The sequence below is a fragment of the Pseudorca crassidens genome, chromosome 3 (assembly GCF_039906515.1).
Source record: "Pseudorca crassidens isolate mPseCra1 chromosome 3, mPseCra1.hap1, whole genome shotgun sequence".
Lineage (NCBI taxonomy): Eukaryota > Metazoa > Chordata > Mammalia > Artiodactyla > Delphinidae > Pseudorca > Pseudorca crassidens.
In genome coordinates this window covers 140,342,617-140,362,330 of record NC_090298.1, presented here as the reverse complement: position 1 = coordinate 140,362,330, position 19,714 = coordinate 140,342,617, and the positions used below count along the sequence as shown (strand labels likewise).

Below are 19,714 nucleotides of genomic sequence, written 5' to 3'. Positions count from 1 at the left end.
CTTGATTCATATTGTGTTGTGCTTCAATGGTATCCCTTGGAGTTGGGCAGTGTACTGTTCTGGATGCAGCCTCTCTTGCATGTCCTGGGAAAAATATGTCAGTTGTGCTGACATTGCCAGAATCTAGCCTGTAGCTTTCAGGATTATTTCAGTAGGCCATTATTGTAAATTAATTAATTAAGAATGTCTGTGTTTGAGAAGGATGTAGAGTATCACCTGCAGAAGGGACCACAGTCTCCCCTTCCCCCAGTTTACTGAGATAAAGTTGGCATATGTAGTGGTATCAGAGTCTCTTGACATTGTTAAATTTCTTCCACCCCCCACCCCCCACCCCTGTTGTGTTGTGATCCAAGGACTTGGGCAAAGATATCTTTTCCTTGGGATGATTCTGTTTATCTATTATTTCAGTTTTTAGCTCTTTAAAAATTTGAAATAGCTTATTTATTTTCCTAGAATGTAGGTAGTTTACTTATGTAAAGCAAATGTAAATTGAGAGCTACTACTGACTTTATAAAGCGCTGTGTTATAAATAGTTAACACAGTAATTTTTAATTGTACTTATTTTGTAATTGTGGTTAAGCTGGAGTGTTTTCATCTAGTATTCATTGGTAATGCTTTCTCAGAAGGCTAGTGGAAAGATGATATGTTGTTTCAAAAGGTTCTGATTTTTATTGATGCCCCATGTTTTGTCTGTTTCAAGTGTCAGCCCAAGAAAAAGGCTACGCCACTGAAGTATGAAGTTGGAGATCTCATCTGGGCAAAATTCAAGAGACGCCCTTGGTGGCCCTGCAGGATTTGTTCTGATCCGTTGATTAACACACACTCAAAAATGAAAGGTAATACTTGCAGTTGATTATACATGATAAAATACAGTATGGAATTGTCAACTTGCAGTTTCCGTTAGTAATAATTCATTCTTACCTTTGAGCATTTTGTTAATGAATTGTTATTATGTATTTTGTCTTTTCTGGATTTTTTTTTAAGGTTTGTTCTATTTTACTCTATGATTTAAAAATTCTCAATTATTCTATCTGTAGATGCCAGAAAATGTTAGGCTTATTAGCTAAAGTCTACATTGTCCAGAATCACTTTTCAGTATATTTATGTTTTTCTACTTCAGTCTTCAGGTTTGTATCATTTTTGTTAGTTTTAAAGCTGAAACAGTTATAAAGATTGCTTATAAGTCATTTTGAATTTTAAAGTCTTGATTTAGACTATTCTCTATAGTTACTAAAGTTTGTTACTTATTTGGTTGTTCTGTATGAATCTTACGTGTCTTAACTTTAAAATGGTATAAGGGGCTTCCCTGGTGGCGCGGTGGTTGAGAGTCCGCCTGCTGATGCAGGGGATGCGGGTTCGTACCCCAGTCCGGCAGGATCCCACACGCCGCGGAGCGGCTGGGCCCGTGAGCCATGGCCGCTGAGCCTGCGCGTCCGGAGCCTGTGCTCCACAACGGGAGAGGCCGCAGCAGTGAGAGACCCGCATACCGCCAAAAAAAAAAATGGTATAAGATAAGGGCTCAAACTTCATTTTGAGCTCCCTCTTTCCTGTTAAGATAGTTTGTGATTTTATTGTAGTTTTAATATATGTGTTTTAGGTTTTAAATTGGTTATATACACACAAGATTAAAAAAATCTCTGGTCTGCCCCACTCTTTACCTCTCCTTTCAAAAAGTAACCAGCTGTTATTAATGTTTCTTTCTAGACTTTCTTTATGTAAATCCAACTATATAGTTTCATCTCCCTACCCCCTTTGATTTAATTTAACGTAAACATAGCATATTGTATGTATGTTCTACAGGGTTTTTTTGGGGGGGGTTAAAAATTTTATTTATTTAATTAATTTTTATTTTTGGCTGTGTTGGCTCTGTTGCTGTGCACGGGCTTTCTCTAGTTGTGGTGGATGTGGGCTATTCTTTGTTGCGGTGTGCGGGCTTCTCATTGCGGTGGCTTCTATTGTTGCGGAGCACGGGCTCTAGGTGCGTGGGCTTAAGTAGTGGTGGCTGACGGGCTCTAGAGCACAGGCTCAGTAGTTGTGGCACGCGGGCTTAGTTGCTCCGCGGCATATAGGATCTTCCCGGACCAGGGCTCGAACCCGTGTCCCTTGCATTGGCAGGCGGATTCTTAACCACTGTGCCACCAGGGAAGCCCCTGTTCTACAGTTTTTTCACTTCTTGGAGATTTTTCCATTGAAAACTTTTTTTTTTTTAAACAGCTCTATAATTTTCCTCTTATGGTGTACTTTATATAACCATTCCCCTGTTGATGGATATTTAGGTTGTTTCTAATCTTGTGTTAGAAAGATTACACATAAAATACATACGTATACACATACACATGTGTGTTTGTGTGCATACAAAACAGTGCTATAAATAATAACTGTGTTTCATGTATTCATGTCTGTTTATCTGTAGGATAACTTGCCTAAAGTAGTATGTTGGATTTTATTTTATATTTTGAATATTAATAGTGAAGTTCCCAAAGACCTTTATAGCTCACTGTTTAAAGAAAATGATATCAAACTTTGTGACCTGTTTGGACATTTAAATTCTACTGTAGAAAATTCTTTTAGTCCTCCCCCTCTACCCTTCCTATGCCTGTGAGACTGATGGTTTCTTACTCATTGTGATATTCTTTATATGCACTAGTTGGGTCTATGCCATTTGTTCAACAAGTAATAAGTACATTCTATAGGTACTATGCTAGCTAGGTATTGGGATCCAGTAATTGGCAAAACATTTTGCTTCCCTTTGTGTATAATTAGAGTCCAGTTAAAGGGTGAAGGCACCAGCAAGTAATCAGACAAATAGATAGTTAACTGAGAGGTGTGTTCAAGGCAAAATATTGATGTACAGTCACTGATATTAGTGGGGGTACCTAACCTGGACTTTTGGTTCAGGGGTAGTCAGGGCCAATTTTGTTAGTAAAATTATCTTTGATCTGAGACCTGATAGGACAAGTAGGAATTAACCAGGGAAAAAAGATGGTTCCAAGCACAGAAAGTAGTATATGTTCAATCCCTGAAAGGGCTGCCGCCCATAGACTGATGGAAGGTGGTACAGTATGAGGCTGGAGAAATAGATATGGGTCAAATCATGCAGCATTTTGTAGACTTCATTAACAATTTTGTATTTTTTCCTAAGAACAATAGGATACCATTAAAGAGCTATGAGCAGAGGGAGATGTGATCTGATTTGTGTTTTTTAAAGTTCACTCTGAGTGCAGTGTGGAAAATGATTTGGAGAGGGACACAAATCAGAGGAGATAATCAAAAGGGTCATTGCAGGGATTATGGTGAGATTATAGTTGTGAATAGGGAATGAAGAACTATTTAGGAGATAAAATCTATATGATTTGCTAATGGACAGATAATGGGGAGTGAGGGAGAATGAAGCCTAAGGTTTCTATACCTCAGGCAGGTTCCCAAGTTTTTAGCTTTACCAGTACATACATAGTGTCCTCATTTACTGAGAGCACTGGAACATCTATAACTTAGAGGTGACATCTGCTTGTTGATATTAGTCAAAGCCATGGGTAGGGCATGGATGAGATGGCCTTGGGATAAAATATACGGTGAGATAAAAGGTGGCTCTGAGGAAGCCAACGTTTGAGGTCTGTAAGGAGGAGACTTCAGTGTGCAAAAGAGATGGGGGAAAATCAGAGATGGAAGAGAAATACCAGGAGAATATGGTATTGATGGTGACTAGAGCGTTGCTGCTGTTGTTGTTGTTTGCCGCTGCATGAGGCATGTGGGATCTTAGTTCCCTGACCAGGGATGGAGCCCACGCCCCCTGCAGTGGCAGTGTGGAGTTTTAACCACTGGACAACCAGGGAATTCCCTAATAATAGTTTTTAAAAAGATGTTTCTTAACTTGGTTTATTAGAGCATAGAATTAGTGTGGCTCTTTATAGTACTGAAGGGAACTAATATTTGAATAAACCTATTGTCCTAAAATTCCTACCCATGACTCTGTCTTCCTGACACCTTCCCTTCATAACCACTCTTGGAGGAATCATCAACTTTCTCCACTTCCAGATGGCCACTCGTTTCTGAACGCACTGAAATTTCTCATTCTCTCCTTTTATTCCACTAACCTTGTTCTAAGCAGAGTCATTAGTGACCTGGTAGTACAGTGGATACTAGTTTTTAATTTTTTGGTTGTCTGGTGCAGGAAAATTCTTCCTCGTAGTAACTCTCTATCTTGTTCTTGACTTTCATGTTCTCTTCTCCTCCTTCTTCTCCTTCTCCTTCTTTCCATCCTTATTAACTCTTGAGTTTTAACTGTCATCAGTAAACTGAATTCATATCCACAGTGCTAGTGTTTCCCCAGGCTTCAAATCTGCATCCCAACTCTATACTTGAAGCTTTCACCAGGAGGTCCTTTAGGCAGTTAAGGTCAGCTTGTTTAAAACTGACCTAATTATTTTCCTCCTCAAACCAGTACTTTCTGTTTCATTTCCTGCCTTAGTGAATAAATTACTGCCACTTAGTCACTTAAACCAAATACCAAGTAGTTACCCTTTCTTCCTTCTTGTGTCCTATACCATTAAGTCTTTTTCCTTTTTTTAAAACAGCTTTATTGAGATGTAATTCATATAGCATACAATTCACCCCTTTAAAGTATACAATTAAGTGGTTTTGGTAAGTCACAGAGTTGTGTAACCAGTAAATTTTAGAACATTTTCACCACCCCAAAAAGAACCCCATGGGGACTTCCCTGGTGGTCCAGTGGGTAAGACTCCACACTCCCAATGCAGGGGGCTGGGATCGATCCCTGGTGGGGGAACTAGATCCCGCATGCATGCCACAACTAAGAAGTCCGCGTGCCACAATTATGAGGTGCATACCACAATAAAGATCCTGAGTGCCGCAACTAAGACCCGGCGCAGCCAGATAAATAAATAAATATTTAAAATAAGAAAAAGAGGAGAAGGAAAAGAAAACCCATGTCCTTTACCTACCTTCCCCCTAATCTTTTTTACCTCCCGTACCCCTTTGCCCTAAGCGACCAGTAGTCGACTTTCTGTCTCTATAGATTTGCCTATTTTGGATATTTAATATAAATGGAATCATATAATATGTCCTTTGTGACTACTTTTTTTACTCAACATAATGTTTTTAAGATCTATCCATGTATCAGTGCTGCATTCCTTTTTTTTTTTTTTTTTGGCTGCATTGGGTCTTAGTTTCGGCACATGGGATCTTCCTTGAGGCACACGGGATCTGTTGTTGCAGCAGCGTGAGGGCTTCTCTCTAGTTGTGGCCTGCGGGTTTTTCTCTCTCTAGTTGTGGTGTGTGGGCTCCAGGGTGCATGAGCTCCGTAGCTGTGGTGCGCAGGGTACAGAGCACGTGGGCTCTCCATTGTATGAAATATTATACATGTTTTATTTATAAATTTATCATTTGATGGGCATTTGGACTGTTTCCACCTTTTAGCTATTACGAACAGTGCTGCTGTGAGTATTCATGTATAAGTGTTTATGTGGACATATATTTCCTATCTTTTGGGTTTATACCCAGGAGTGGACTTGCTGGCTCTAATGGTAACTCTGTTTGACTTTTTGAGGTACACGCACAGACACACAGACACACACACACACATACACTCACACTCTCCGCCTTGGCTGCACTAGCTTGTGGGATCTTACTTAGTTCCCCAACCAGGGGTGGAATCCGGACCCTGGCAGTGAGAGTGCCGAGTCCTAACCACTGGGCCACTAGGGAATTCCCTGACTTCTTTTTTTTTTAATTTTTATTTATTTATTTTTGGCTGTGTTGGGTCTTCGTTGCTGCACGTAGGCTTTCTCTAGTTGTGGTGACTGGGGGCTACTCTTCCTTGCGGTGCACAGGTTTCTCATTGCCATGGTTTCTCTTGTTGCAGAGCACGAGCTCTAGGCGCACAGGCTCTAGAGCGCAGGATCAGTAGTCACGCAGGCACAATAGTTGTGGCTCACGGGCTCTAGAGCGCAGGCTCAGTAGTTGTGGTGCACGGCCTTAGTTGCTCCACGGCATGTAGGATCTTCCTGGACCAGGGCTCAAACCTGTGTCCCCTGCATTGGCAGGTGGATTCTTAACCACTGCGACACCAGGGAAGCCCCCTGACTTTTTTTTAATTTAAATTTTTTATATAAATTCAGGTGTACAGCACCACAAGTCTAATTACCATCCATCACCATACAGTCTCCCCCGTTCACCCATTTTGCCCATCCCCCTTCCCCTCTGGTAATCATTAATCTGATCTCTGTATATATGAGTTTTTGTTTTATTTTGTTTGTTCACTTGTTACGTTTTTTAGATACTACATATGAGTGAAAACCTATAGTATTTATCTTTTCTCTGTCTGATTTATTTCACTTGGCAAAATTCCTTCAAGGTCCATCAGTATCGCAAATGGCAGGATTTCATTCTTTTGTGGCTGAGTAATACTCCATTGTGTATATATACCATATCTTCTTTATCCGTTCATCCGTCAATGGATACTTAGGTTGTTTCCGTATCTTGGCTGTTATAAATAACGCTTCAGTGAACATAGGGGTGCATATATATATATTTTTTAAATTAATTAATTAATTAATTTTGGGCTGTGTTGGGTCTTCGTTGCTGCACATGGGCTTTCTCTAGTTGTGGTGCACGGGCTTCTCATTGCAGTGGCTTCTTTTGTTGCAGAGCATGGGCTCTAGGCACATGGGCTTTAGTAGTTGTGGCGCATGGGCTCAGTAGTTGTGGCATGTGGGCTCTAGAGCGTAGGCTCAGTAGTTGTGGTGCATGGGCTTACTTGTTCCACGGCATGTGGGATCTTCCTGGACCAGGGCTTGAACCTGTGTCCCCTGCATTGGCAGGTGGATTCTTAACCACTGCACCACCAGGGAAGCTGACATATTATCTTTTTGAATTAGAGTTTTTGTGTTCTTCAGATAAATACCTGGGAGTGGAAGAGCTAGGTCTGCCAGACTGTTTTGAAAAGCTACTGTACCATTTTACATTCTCATCAGCACTGGATGAGGGTTTTAATCTCTCTATATCCTTACTACCAATTGTTATCTGATTTTTTTGGTGGTAAAAAATATATGTAACATAATTTTATCATTTTATCTATTTTTAAGTTTATAGTTTAGTGGCATTAAGTAAATTAACATTTTTGTGCAATTATTACCACTAGCCATCTCCAGAACTTTTTCATATTCCTAAACTGAAACTCTGTTAACAATTTAACAATAACCTTCAGTCCCTGGTAAATGTTGTATTACGTGTATCATTCATTTGCAAGGCTCAGTAATTCCATTGATGTATAATGTTCAATAATGTTCCATTTTGTTCATGCTTTCATCCTTCAGTGGACATTTGGGTTGCTTTCACCTTTTGGCTATTGTGAATAATGCTGCTATAAACATTGGTGTTCAAGTATCTTTTCTATCTGACTTTTTTTTTTTTTACATTTAATTTAATTTAATTTAATTATTATTATTTTTAACATCTTTATTGGAATATAATTGCTCTACAAGGGTGTGCTGGTTTCTGTTTTATCACAAAGTGAATCAGCTACACATATACATATGTTTCCATATCTCTTCCCTCTTGGTTCACCCACCCTCCCTATCCCACCCCTCTAGGTGGTCACATTCTATCTGACTTTTAATTAATATCTAGTCCTTTTGATTTGTCTTCTTAAAAAAAATCTTTCATATTTTGTTCTTTTAATTCCCATTGCTACCACCTTAGTTTAGGTTTTAGTCATCTTGAGTATATACTATTTTGGTAATCTCTGGTCTCCTGAGTTTCCTGTTTCCTGTTAAATGTGTTATTCAGAGGTCAAGGAGATTTATCTTTTTAAGATGGAAAACTGAGCCTGTGGTTCCACAGTTTAAATGAGGTTCAGGGCCAACAGGATAATGGTCAAACTCTTAACATGGAGGGTCTTAGTGTGGCACATGGGATCTCAGTTCCCTGACCAGGGATTGAACCTGTGCCCCCTGTGTTGGAAGCGCAGAGTCTTTTTTTTTTTTTTTTACATCTTTATTAGAGTATAATTGCTTTACAATGGTGTGCTAGTTTCTGCTTTATAACAAAGTGAATCAGTTATACATATGTTCCCATATCTCTTCCCTCTTGTGTCTAAAAGCGCAGTCTTAACCACTGACCACCAGGGAAGTCCCAGTGGTCAGACTCTTAACATGGTATCCAAGCTGTTCAGGTCTGGCCACTGCTTACCTGCTTAGTTTCCCTTTCCTTCCACTTTATGATTTAGTGTTCTGAACTACTTGCAGTTCCTAGCTATTTCATTCGTTTTATTCATTCATGTCTTTGAGGGTTCTGAGCCCTTATATAGGAATTCTCCCCTCAACAAACTGTTTACCTTTAAATTTTCTGCTCAGGTGTCCCATTTGTCCTCCAGTTAATGATTTTTCACTTTGAAAAAAGTGAATGTTAACAACTAAGTGTCCATCGATAGATGAATAGGTAATGAAAATGTGGTATATATACATAATTGAATATTATTCAGTCATACAAAAGAACGAAACCTTGCTATTTGTGACAATGTGGATGTACCTGGTGGGCATTTTACTAAGTGAAATAAATCAGAGAGAGAAAATATAAATACTGTATGATCTTACTTATATGTGCAATCTAAAAAAACCAAAATTGAAAAAACAAAACCAAGTTCATGGATACTGAGAACAGACTGGAGGAGCAAAATGGGTGAAGGGGGTCAAAAGTTATAAACTTCCATTTATAAAAGAAATAAGTCACATGGATGTAATGTATAGCATGGCAACTATAGTTAATACTGTATTGTATATTTGAAAGTTGCTAAGAGAGTAGATCTTAAAAGATCTCATCACAAGAAAAAATCTTTTTATAACTACGTGTGGTGACGGATGTTGACTAGACATTGTGGGGGTCATTTTGCAATATATATAAATATCGAATCATTATGTTGTATACCTGAAACTAATGTTATTCGTCAGTTATATCTCAATTTTTAAAAATGCCATCACCAATAGATACTATCAAATAGTAAAATGTAGTGTACTCAAGACATACTTGAAAAATTAAAAAAAAAATGAATGTTCATGTTATTGCAATTAGCATGCTGTTTTACCATAATCTCTTTATACTGTATATCTCTTACCCACCAGGCAATGAGTTCTTTTCAGTCCTCTGTATAGTGCTGGGACGTCATGAATGTTCAGTCTGTGTTAGTTGAATTTACTTATTTATGGGAGAATGATGTACTTTTCAGACTGACTTTAAGAACCTGTGTGTGTGTGTGTATGTATGTGTATATATACACATACACACATTTAATCCCCCTTTATAGGTGGTTTCTATTGATGTGTTTAATTTAGTAGGTAGAGACTAAGGAGTTCAGGTTTTTTTGTTTGTTATTTTTACAGAACTTGTTTTTAAAATGTACAATAAAACAAAATTTTACCAGGTTGTAATTCAGTGTGAGTTAAAGTGAATTTTTATATAAAATGATTTCCTTTTCTAAATAGAGACAAATCATTACACCTGTGTAGCCCTGACTATATTTCTTTTGTGACATTTTTTACTGGTATGAAAAATGCAAAGATGGTAAGTGTGTAGAAGATAACACATACTAGGTAAATTTGATTATAATCTTTTCTGGATGAGATTTGTATTTTTATTTTTGGTAATTGTATGCATAGAACTTTGGACAGCCAAGAAACTATAGAATAAGTGGATTTTTGGTGGGGAGGGGGCTGTTGAGATTTCCTTTTTTAAAAAAAAATTCTGTAGTTTGAAATATCAAGTTTCACTTTCTCTGCAAAACCAATGTTTCACTCTGAATTTTCCCTGTCTGAAGTCGTTGGATTTATTATTCTGTCTATAAAATGGAGATTATACTACTTATATTTTAGAGTTCATTGTTGTGAAGAATACATGCAAAGCACCTAGTATAGTACCTTGCCCAGAGTAGCTATGTCATAAATGTTAGCACATCATACGTGGCATGGTGTTGAAACATTTCTTCCTCCTTGTATTTTAGCATAATGTTTTAAGAGTTTATTTGGTGGTTAGTTCTTGTTGATTATTATATTTGTGATGCTGTGGCTTATCATATGCCTTTTGTGATTTCTGGTAATGAGGGTATAAAATTTTATAGATTGATGGTAGAAAAAACTTAGTTGTTATATTAATTTGTTATATGATTAGCTAATCATCCTCCAACTGGTTTGGAATATATAGCATATCATCAGACCAAACCATTAAATTCGTTCATTACACTCTTAACCATTTTCTTGTCACATAAATTGAAAATTGAAAATTTACCTTCTATCTGACCTCCTTCAGAGTTTCTTGTTCTGTAGGTTTTTTAGCTTGTTGAGTTTTTATTTTATTTTAGTTTTAAGTGAAAAGAGGCTTCTTTGGCCACTGCTATGTGGCTGTTCTCTTGATGATGAATATCAGTTTTTTAAAGCAATGACACTGTGGTTTTTATTTTTATCTAGTTTCTAACCGGAGGCCCTATCGACAGTACTACGTGGAGGCTTTTGGAGATCCTTCTGAGAGAGCCTGGGTGGCTGGAAAAGCAATCGTCATGTTTGAAGGCAGACATCAATTTGAAGAGCTACCTGTCCTTAGGAGAAGAGGGAAGCAGAAAGAAAAAGGGTATAGGCATAAGGTATTTAAAAAAAAAAAAAGCCTCTCAAATTATCTTCTTGGGTGTAGGTAGGGAGGGTTTACAGGATCAATCAAAGGAAGAAGTATTATATTTTTGGAATATAAGTTATTTCCTTTGGTAGTAGGATGTTGGTGAGAAAAATTGGCAGAAAGCAAGTTTTTTTGCAGGGATGAGATGGGGCTAGCCTTCCAAATATTTATACTCAATTTTTTGAGAAATGATTTCAGTTAACTTCTGCCATGTCACTTAGATGTGATAGTAAAAAAAGGCATGATCAGTCATCTTTGGTTATATCTGATGTAAGAAGAAAATGATCATCAAAATGAAATATTCTACTTTTCACTCTCTGGATTAATTATTTCTCTTAAAAATGAGAAAGATAAGACTTTAAACATTTTTGTTTTGTTTGTTGTTTTGGTTTTTGTGTGTGGTTGTTAAGGCTTAAGCAGTTTCAAACCTGGTTATGTTTTAATAAAGAACGTGATGTTTTTGTTTTATTTGCTTGATGTGTTAAAGTTTTGGCTGTTTCTTTTGATACTCCTTTATAGTCTATTCTAGAAGAGGAAATAGTTCCTCTTAGATTTGTGTTTCAGACTTTTAGACTATTTTATAAGAATCACAGTTAGGATAATTTTTAGTCAGTATGCAGTCCCTGCTATTTACAACTGGAGTTCCTTCCTCTGTAAAGCTAATGTAATAATATGTACCTTGTCAAACTGTTGTGAGGATTAGAAATAAATATTTTATATGTCATACATCTGATGCTCTGAAACAACTAGTGTGTGCTATTGTTAGGATAGAATAGAAGAGGATAACTTTATCCTTTCTAATACTTCGGGTGGTTGGTGGTGGGGAGGTGTCAGAGTTTTTGTGTCAAGCCTTTAACTATGTAGATTAACCAACCCCCTTTTCAGAGGAGTTCTCTAGGGCTTTCAGGTTCTGGAAAATTGATTTACTATGGTCATAGTTAGAAAGTCAATGGGTGTGTGTTTGTGTGTAAAGTAAACCAGATGATCAGTTTATTGCTTTATAAGAGGAGGCTTCCTGTCTAGTGGCCTTAATTTTTACATGGTCAGCAGAACATGACCTTTCACAAGTATTAAAGTGTTTGTGAACACTAACTGATAGAACCTTGACTGACATTTATTGTATGAAGCCAGGGAGGGAAATAAGTGTCTTGAAAATTAGGTATATTTCACAGAGCCTCAATGTCCTTATGCTGTGAGGAATCAAGAAAAGAGCATATGTAACTTGTCATACATCCAGGGTGTATTGATGTCTCTGGACTACATGTTTAAGCCCAGGACACTGCTTGGTTATAATCCAGATTTAAAAGAAAATTAATTAATTAATTTTTTTGCTGTGTTGGGTCTTTGTTGCTGTGCGCGGGCTTTCTCTAGTTGCGGCGAGTGGGGGCTCCTCTTCGTTGCGGTGTGCGGGCTTCTCATTGTGGTGGCTTCTTTTGTTGCAGAGCACAGGCTCTAGGTCCCCGGGCTTCAGTAGTTGTGGCGCATGGGCTTAGTTGCTCCGCGGCATGGGGGATCTTCCAGGACCAGGAATTGAACTCCTATCCCCTGCATTGGCAGGCGGATTCTTAACCACTGCACCACCAGGGAAGTCCTTATAATCCAGATTGTATGTAACACGTATAGAAGAATCTTGATTAGCCAAGGGCCTGGTGATAACCAGAGTTCCAAATTTCATTTCTTCTAGGGCAGGTCTGCCTTACTCATTTCTCCAGTCCTAGTTTTTCCACATGCATCTCCTTTCTTTAGCCTTTTGCTTTCTCTTTTATGTAACTGAGCAAGTGCTTGGCCTTCATAAGTCAGGAGGGAAATCTTTATTCTAAGGTTGGAGGGGTAAGTAGGAGTAGTCTGGTTATTCCTTGATTTAGTAATATAATGTTGATTAGTAATGTAATGTTGTAGTCTAATTTATGGTGCACTCTTTTGTGCTTTTAATGGTAAGGGGAGTGGAGGGTTTATGGGATCAATCTTTCTCCAGTGATAGATCTTAGTGGTAGAACTAGTGTTGAGGAATCCCCATTAGCTAAGTTCTGGGTGAACTGTGGGTGATAACCACCTGGCAGTCCCATAAAAGAGGCTTGAAGAAGCACAAGGCTTGGAAAAGCTTCTGATTTGAGAGGTGTTCACTGATCATCTGCCTGTTTCCCCTTCTATTTCTTAGACTAGTGATAATCTTTTTCTCTTTAAATTTAAGGTTCCTCAGAAAATTTTGAGTAAATGGGAAGCCAGTGTTGGTCTTGCTGAGCAGTATGATGTTCCCAAAGGGTCGAAGAACCGAAAATGTGTCACCAGTTCACTCAAGTTGGACAGTGAGGAGGATATGCCGTTTGAGGACTGTACAAATGACCCTGAATCAGAACATGACCTGTTGCTTAATGGCTGCTTGAAATCTCTGGCTTTTGACTCTGAACATTCTGCAGATGAGAAGGAAAAACCTTGTGCTAAGTCTCTAGCCAGAAAGAGCTCTGATAATCCAAAAAGGACTAGTGTGAAAAAGGGCCACATGCAATTTGAAGCACATAAGGAAGAACGGAGGGGAAAGATTCCAGAGAACCTTGGCCTAAACTTTATTTCTGGGGATGTATCTGATAAGCAGGCCTCTAATGAACTTTCCCGGATAGCAAACAGCCTCACAGGGCCCAGCTCTGCCCCAGGAAGTTTCCTATTTTCTTCTTGTACAAAAAACACTGCAAAGAAAGAATTTGAGACTTCAAATTGTGACTCTTTACTGGGCTTGTCTGAGGGTGCCTTGCTCTCTAAACGTTCTGGGGAGAAGAAGAAACTCCAGCGAGGTCTGGTGTGTAGTTCAAAAGTGCAGCTCTGCTATATTGGAGCAGGTGATGAAGAAAAGCGAAGTGATTCCATTAGTATCTGTACCACTTCTGATGATGATGGAAGCAGTGATCTGGATCCCATAGATCATAGTTCAGAGTCTGATAATAGTGTCCTTGAAATTGCAGATGCTTTCGATAGAACAGAGAACATGTTACCTGTGCAGAAAAATGAAAAGGTAAAGTATTCTAGGTATCCTGCCACGAACACTAAGGTAAAAGCAAAGCAGAAGACCCTCATTACTAACTCACACACAGACCACTTGATGGATTGTACCAAGACAGTAGAGCCTGGAACTGAGACGTCTCAGGTTAATCTCTCTGATCTTAAAGTATCAACTCTTGTCCGAAAACCCCAATCAGATTTTAGAAATGATGGTCTTTCTCCAAAATTTAACACACCATCAAGCATTTCCAGTGAGAACTCAATAATAAAAGGTGGGGCTACAAATCAAGCTCTGTTACATTCGAAAAGCAAACAGCCCAAGATCCGAAGTATCAAGTGCAAACATAAAGAAAACCCAGTTGTAGTAGAACCGCCTGTTGCAGATGAGGACTGCAGTTTGAAATGCTGCTCTTCTGATACCAAAGGCTCTCCTTTGGCCAGCATTTCCAAAAGTGGGAAAGTGGATGGGCTAAAACTACTGAGCAACATGCATGAGAAAACCAGGGATTCGAGTGACATAGAAACAGCAGTGGTGAAACACGTTCTGTCAGAGTTGAAAGAACTCTCTTATAGATCCTTAAGTGAAGATGTCAGTGACTCCGGAATGTCAAAGCCATCAAAACCATTACTTTTTTCTTCTGCCTCTGGTCAGAATCATATACCTATTGAACCAGACTACAAATTCAGTACATTACTAATGATGTTGAAAGATATGCATGATAGTAAGACCAAGGAGCAACGGTTAATGACTGCTCAGAACTTGGTCTCTTATCGGAGTCCTGGTCTTGGGGACTGTTCTACCAGTAGTCCTGTGGGGGCTTCTAAGGTCTTGGTTTCAGGAGGTTCCACTCACAATTCAGAAAAAAATGGAGATGGCACTCAGGATCCAGTCCGTTCTAGCCCTAGTGGGGGTGACTCTGCACTGTCTGGGGAGCTATCTACCTCCCTACCTGGCTTGGTGTCCGATAAAAGAGACCTCCCTGCTTCTGGCAAAAATCGTTCAAACTGTATTACTAGGCGCAACTGTGGTCGATCAAAGCCATCCAAATTAAGAGATGGTTTTTCAACCCAGATGGGAAAGAACACAGTGAACCGTAAAGCCTTAAAGACAGAGCGCAAAAGAAAACTGAACCAGCTTCCAGCTGTGACTCTTGAGGCTGCACTGCAGGGAGACAGAGAGAGTAGGGGTTCAGAGAATAGCTCCTCCAGAGGTGAGGCAGAAGACCCTGGTAACGAAGAACCCCTTCAATTAATGGGCCATTTAACAAGTGAAGATGGTACCCATTTTTCCAGTGTTAATTTTGATAATAAAGTCAACCAGTCTGACCCTGATAAAGTTCCTGAAAAAGACCCCTCTTTTGAAAACAGAAAAGGGACAGAGCTGGAGTCTGAAATCATTAGTGAGAATGATGAACCCACTAGTGTAAATCAAGTGGTGCCTAAAAAGCGGTGGCAGCGTTTAAACCAAAGGCGCACTAAACCTCGTAAGCGCACTAACAGATTTAGGGAGAAAGAAAACTCTGAGGGTGCCTTTGGGGTCTTGCTTCCCGCTGACCCTGTAAAGAAGGGAGATGAGTTCCCAGAACAGAGACCTCCTCCTTCGACGAACATACTAGAGGATGCACTGACAGATCCAAATCATGCCGACTGCTTAGATTCAGCTGGGCCACGGTTGAAAGTTTGTGATAAATCCAGTGCCAGCAATGAAGAGGTGGAAAAGGAGCCAGGAATTCCCAGTTTGACCCCTCAGCCTGAGCTCCCTGAACCAGGTAAGGACTCCTGACTGTGAAAGAAAGGGACTAGAGGAAGTGATGATAATGATACCCTTCTGAAGTTGGTCTGTTTTCATGGAAGGCCTAAGTGTAAGTTGGGAGGGAAGGATTATCACTTGAAGTGAAGAAAGGACTTTATGTAGAAGGATCTGAATTTTGAGGACCAGGTTTCCATATACTTTCAGAAATTGTTTTACCAAGAAGCTCTTTTTTCTTTTGCTTTTATTGAGTCTCAAGAACATTTTGTTCCTGCTCCCCATTTCCTACCTTTTTCAATCTGTGAACTTTTGGGGACTCAATTTGGTATTGTAAGTATTAAGGAAGGTCCTCCTGTTATGTAGACAAAGGGGACGTGCTTTTGAAAAAGTGTAAGTGTTCTGTAGTACTTATTTGAAGGCCTTAGATGTCTTGCATCCCTTCTGGAATGAGGTTTGAGAATAAATTTTTAAAAATATGAAGTACCAGGGTATCCTTCCTTAGCAGCAGAGGGAAAACAGCAGGAGTCTTTCAAAATATAATATTATACAATATTGTTATTGAGGATAAAACTGCCTTTCCTTAAACATAAGTTTTCAATGTTGTTTATCATAGTAGATTCTAACAGCTTTATTGAAACATAATTCACTGACCATAAAATTCACCTGTTGAAAGTTTATATACTTCAGTGGTTTTTTAGTATACTCAGAGACTTGTGCATCTATAAACATGATTAATTTTGGAACATTTGCATCACCCCAAAAAGAAACCTTGTACCCTTTCTCAATCTCCCTTCATTTCTCCCCAATCTATAGATTTGCCTGTTCTGTACATTTCATGTAAATGGAATCATACAATATGTGGTACTTTGTTTTTTTTACTTAGCATGTGCATCAACGCTTTATTTTTATTGTGGTAAAAAACACATGAATTCACCCTCTGAACAAGTTTAAAGTGTATATTACAGTATTAACTGTATGCACATTGTTGTATATAACACCATTTATTGAAGAGACTATCTTTTCCGCATTGTAAAGTCTTAGCACCCTTGTCAAAGATAATTTGACCATACATGTAAGGGCTTGTTTCTGGGCCCTCTATTTTGTTTCATTATCTATATGTTTGTCTTCATGGTAATATCGTATTTTTTTTTGTTTTTAATTACACTTATTTATTTAATATTTTTGGCTGCGTTGGGTCTCTGTTGCTGCGCGCAGGCTTTTCTCTAGTTGCGGCGAGCAGGGGCTACTCTTCGTTGTGGTGCATGGGCTTCTCATTGGGTGGCTTCTCTTGTTGCAGAGCACGGGCTCTAGGCACATAGGCTTCAGTAGTTGTGGCACTTGGGCTCAGTAGTTGTGGCTCACAGACTGTAGAGCGCAGGCTCAGTAGTTGTGGCACACGGGCTTAGTTGCTCCACGGCATGTGGGATCTTCCCAGACCAGGGCTCGAACCTGTGTCCCCTGCATTGGCAGGTGGATTCTTAACCACTGCGCCACCAGGGAAGTCCTATCATATTGTTTTGATTACTGTAGCTTTGTAACATGTTTTGAAAACACAGTGTGTGAGTCCTCCATCTTTGTTCTTTGTCAAGATTATTTTGACTATTTGGGGTCCTTTGAGATTTCCTGTGAATTTTAGGATGTCTTTTTTCTATTTCTGCAAAAAATGCCATTGGGATTTTGATAGAGCAGTGAATCTGAAGATCGCTTGAGTAGTATGGACATTTTGTTAATGTTAAGTCTTTGAATCCATGAACACAGGATGTCTTTCCATTTATTTGTGTTTTTAATTTCTTTCAGCAATGTTTTATAGTTTAAGTGCCCAACTCTTTCACTTCCTTGGTTAAGTTTATTCCTAAGCGTTTTTATTCTTTTTTATGCTATTATAAGTGGGATTGTTTTCTTAATTTCCTTTTTGAATTGTTCATTATTAGTGTGTAGAAACAACTGATTTTTAAAATAAATAAATAAATAAATTTATTGATTGATTTTTAAAATAAATTTATTTATTTATTTATTTATGGCTGCATTGGGTCTCCGTTGCTGTGTGTGGGCTGTCTCTAGTTGCGGTGAGCAGGGGCCACTCTTCATTGAGGTACGCGGGCTTCTCATTGCGCTGGTTTCTCTTGTTGCGGAGCATGGGCTCTAGGTGCGTGGGCTTCAGTAGTTGTGACATGTGGGCTCAGTAGTTGTGGCTCATGGGTTCTAGAGTACATGCTCAGTAGTTGGGGAGGATGGGCTTAGTTGCTCCGCGGCATGTGGAATCTTTCCAGACCAGGGCTCAAACCTGTGTCCCCTGCATTGGCAGGCAGATTTTTAACCACTGTGGAAGTCCCACAAGTGATGTTTGAATGTTGATTTTTTTACTGAATCCATTTATTATTCTTACAGCTTTTTTGTGGAATCTTTAGGGTTTTCTTTACATTAGGTCATGCCATCTATGAACAGAGATCATTTTACTTTTCCCTTTCCAATTTGGATGCCTTTTATTTCTAATTCTTGCCTAATTGGACTTCTAGTATTGTGTTAAATAGAAGTGTCAAGAATGGGCATTCTTAGAGAAAAAGCTTTCAGTCTTTCACCATGGACTGTCGTGTTAGCTGTGGGATTTTCATAAATGACCTTTATTTTAGATTATTTCCTTCTGTTTCTAGTTGAGTGTTTTTTATCAGGAAAATGTGTTGAATTTAGTCAAGCCTTTCTGCATCAATTGAGATGGTCATGTGATTTTCTTCCTTCTTTTAATGTGTTGTATTACATTTATTGATTTTTGTATGTTGAACCATCCTTCCATCCCAGGAATGAGTCCCACTTGGTCATGGTGTATAATCCTTTTAAAGTGCTGCTGTTGAATTCAGTTTGCTAATTTGGTGAGAATTTTTGTGTAAGTGTTCATAAGGGATATTGGTATGTCTTTTTAAAAAAATTTTTTTTATTAACGTGTATTTGTCTGGCTCCCCCGTCTTCCATTTTTTGGAAGAGTTTGAGAAGGCTCGGCATTAATTCTTATTTAAATGCTTGGTAGAATTCTCTAGTGGAGGCATCTGATCCTGGGGCTCTTCTTTCTTGGGAAATTTTTGATGACTGATTTAATCTCCTTACTATAGGTTTTCTATTTCTTCATGATTGAGTCTGGGTGGATTGCATGTTTCTAGAAATTTATCCAACTCTTGTAGGTTATCCAATTTGTTAGCATATAATTGTTCATAGTAGTCTCTTAAAATTCTGTTTCTGTGGCTTCCATTGAAATGTCTTCTCTAATTTCTGGTTTTCATTATTTGTGTCTCCCTCGCTCTCTCCATCTAGCTAAAGGCTTGTCAATTTTGTTGATTTTTAAAAAACAAACTCTTAGTTTTGTTTGTATTTTTTAAAAATTCTCTATTTTGGTTATTTCTGCTGTAATATTTATTACTTCTTTCCCTTTGCAAATAACCTTTGTGCTTATTCTTTTTCTTATTCCTTGAGTGTAAAGTTAGGTTGTTGATTTGAGGTCTTTTTTCTTTATGTATGCACTTCGTGCTGTAAACTTCCCTTTTAGTACTTCTTTTTGCTACATCCCATAAGTTTTAGTATATTGTGTTATTGTTTCCATTTGTCTCAGAGTATGTTCTAATTTGAGGGAGGAGATTTCTTCTCTGACCAATTTGTTGTTCAAGAGTGTTAATTTCCACATATTTGTGAATTTTTTATTTCCCAACTGCTCTTCATTTTTAATTTCATTCCATTGTGATTGGAAAAGATACTTGGTATGATTTCAGTATTTTTAAATTTGTTAAGACTTGTTTTGTGATCTATTATGTGATCTATCTTGGAAAATGTTCCCTGTGTGTTTGAGAAGAATGTGTATTCTGCTGCTATAAGGTTGAGTGTTCTGTATTTGCCTGTTAGGTCAGGTTGGTCTACAGTGATGTTCAAGTTCTCTGTTTTTCATATTGATCTTCTGTCTGGTTGTTCTCTTCATTATTGAAAGCAGAATATTAAACTCTTTTAAAAAATATTTATTTATTTTGGTTATGCCAGGTCTTAGTTGTGGCTCACGGGCTCCTTAGTTGTGGCATGGGAACTCTTAGGTGTGGCATGGGAACTCTTATTTGCAGCATGCATATGGGATCTAGTTCCCTGACCAGGGATCGAACCTGGGCCCCCTGTGTTGGGAGCGTGGAGTCTTAGCCACTGTTTCACCAGAGAAGTCCCTAAATTCTACTGTTATTGTTTTACTGTCTGTTTCTTCTTTCATTTCTGTTACTGTTTGCTTCATATATTTGTGTGTTCTGATGTTACATACATATTTATTTT

General features: G+C 38.5%; 1 protein-coding gene across 11 annotated transcripts in view; it reads left to right on the top strand.

Moving 5' to 3' along the window:
- The window catches only part of NSD1 (nuclear receptor binding SET domain protein 1), a 136,739-nt gene that overhangs the window by 48,887 nt on the left and 68,138 nt on the right, over nt 1-19,714 (top strand). For all 11 annotated transcript variants that reach the window (XM_067732712.1, XM_067732717.1, XM_067732711.1 and 8 more), the window contains 3 exons: nt 701-836; nt 10,476-10,648; nt 12,869-15,440. In XM_067732712.1, the coding sequence (XP_067588813.1) occupies nt 701-836; nt 10,476-10,648; nt 12,869-15,440 (2,881 nt within the window). The remainder of the gene's footprint in view (nt 1-700; nt 837-10,475; nt 10,649-12,868; nt 15,441-19,714) is intronic.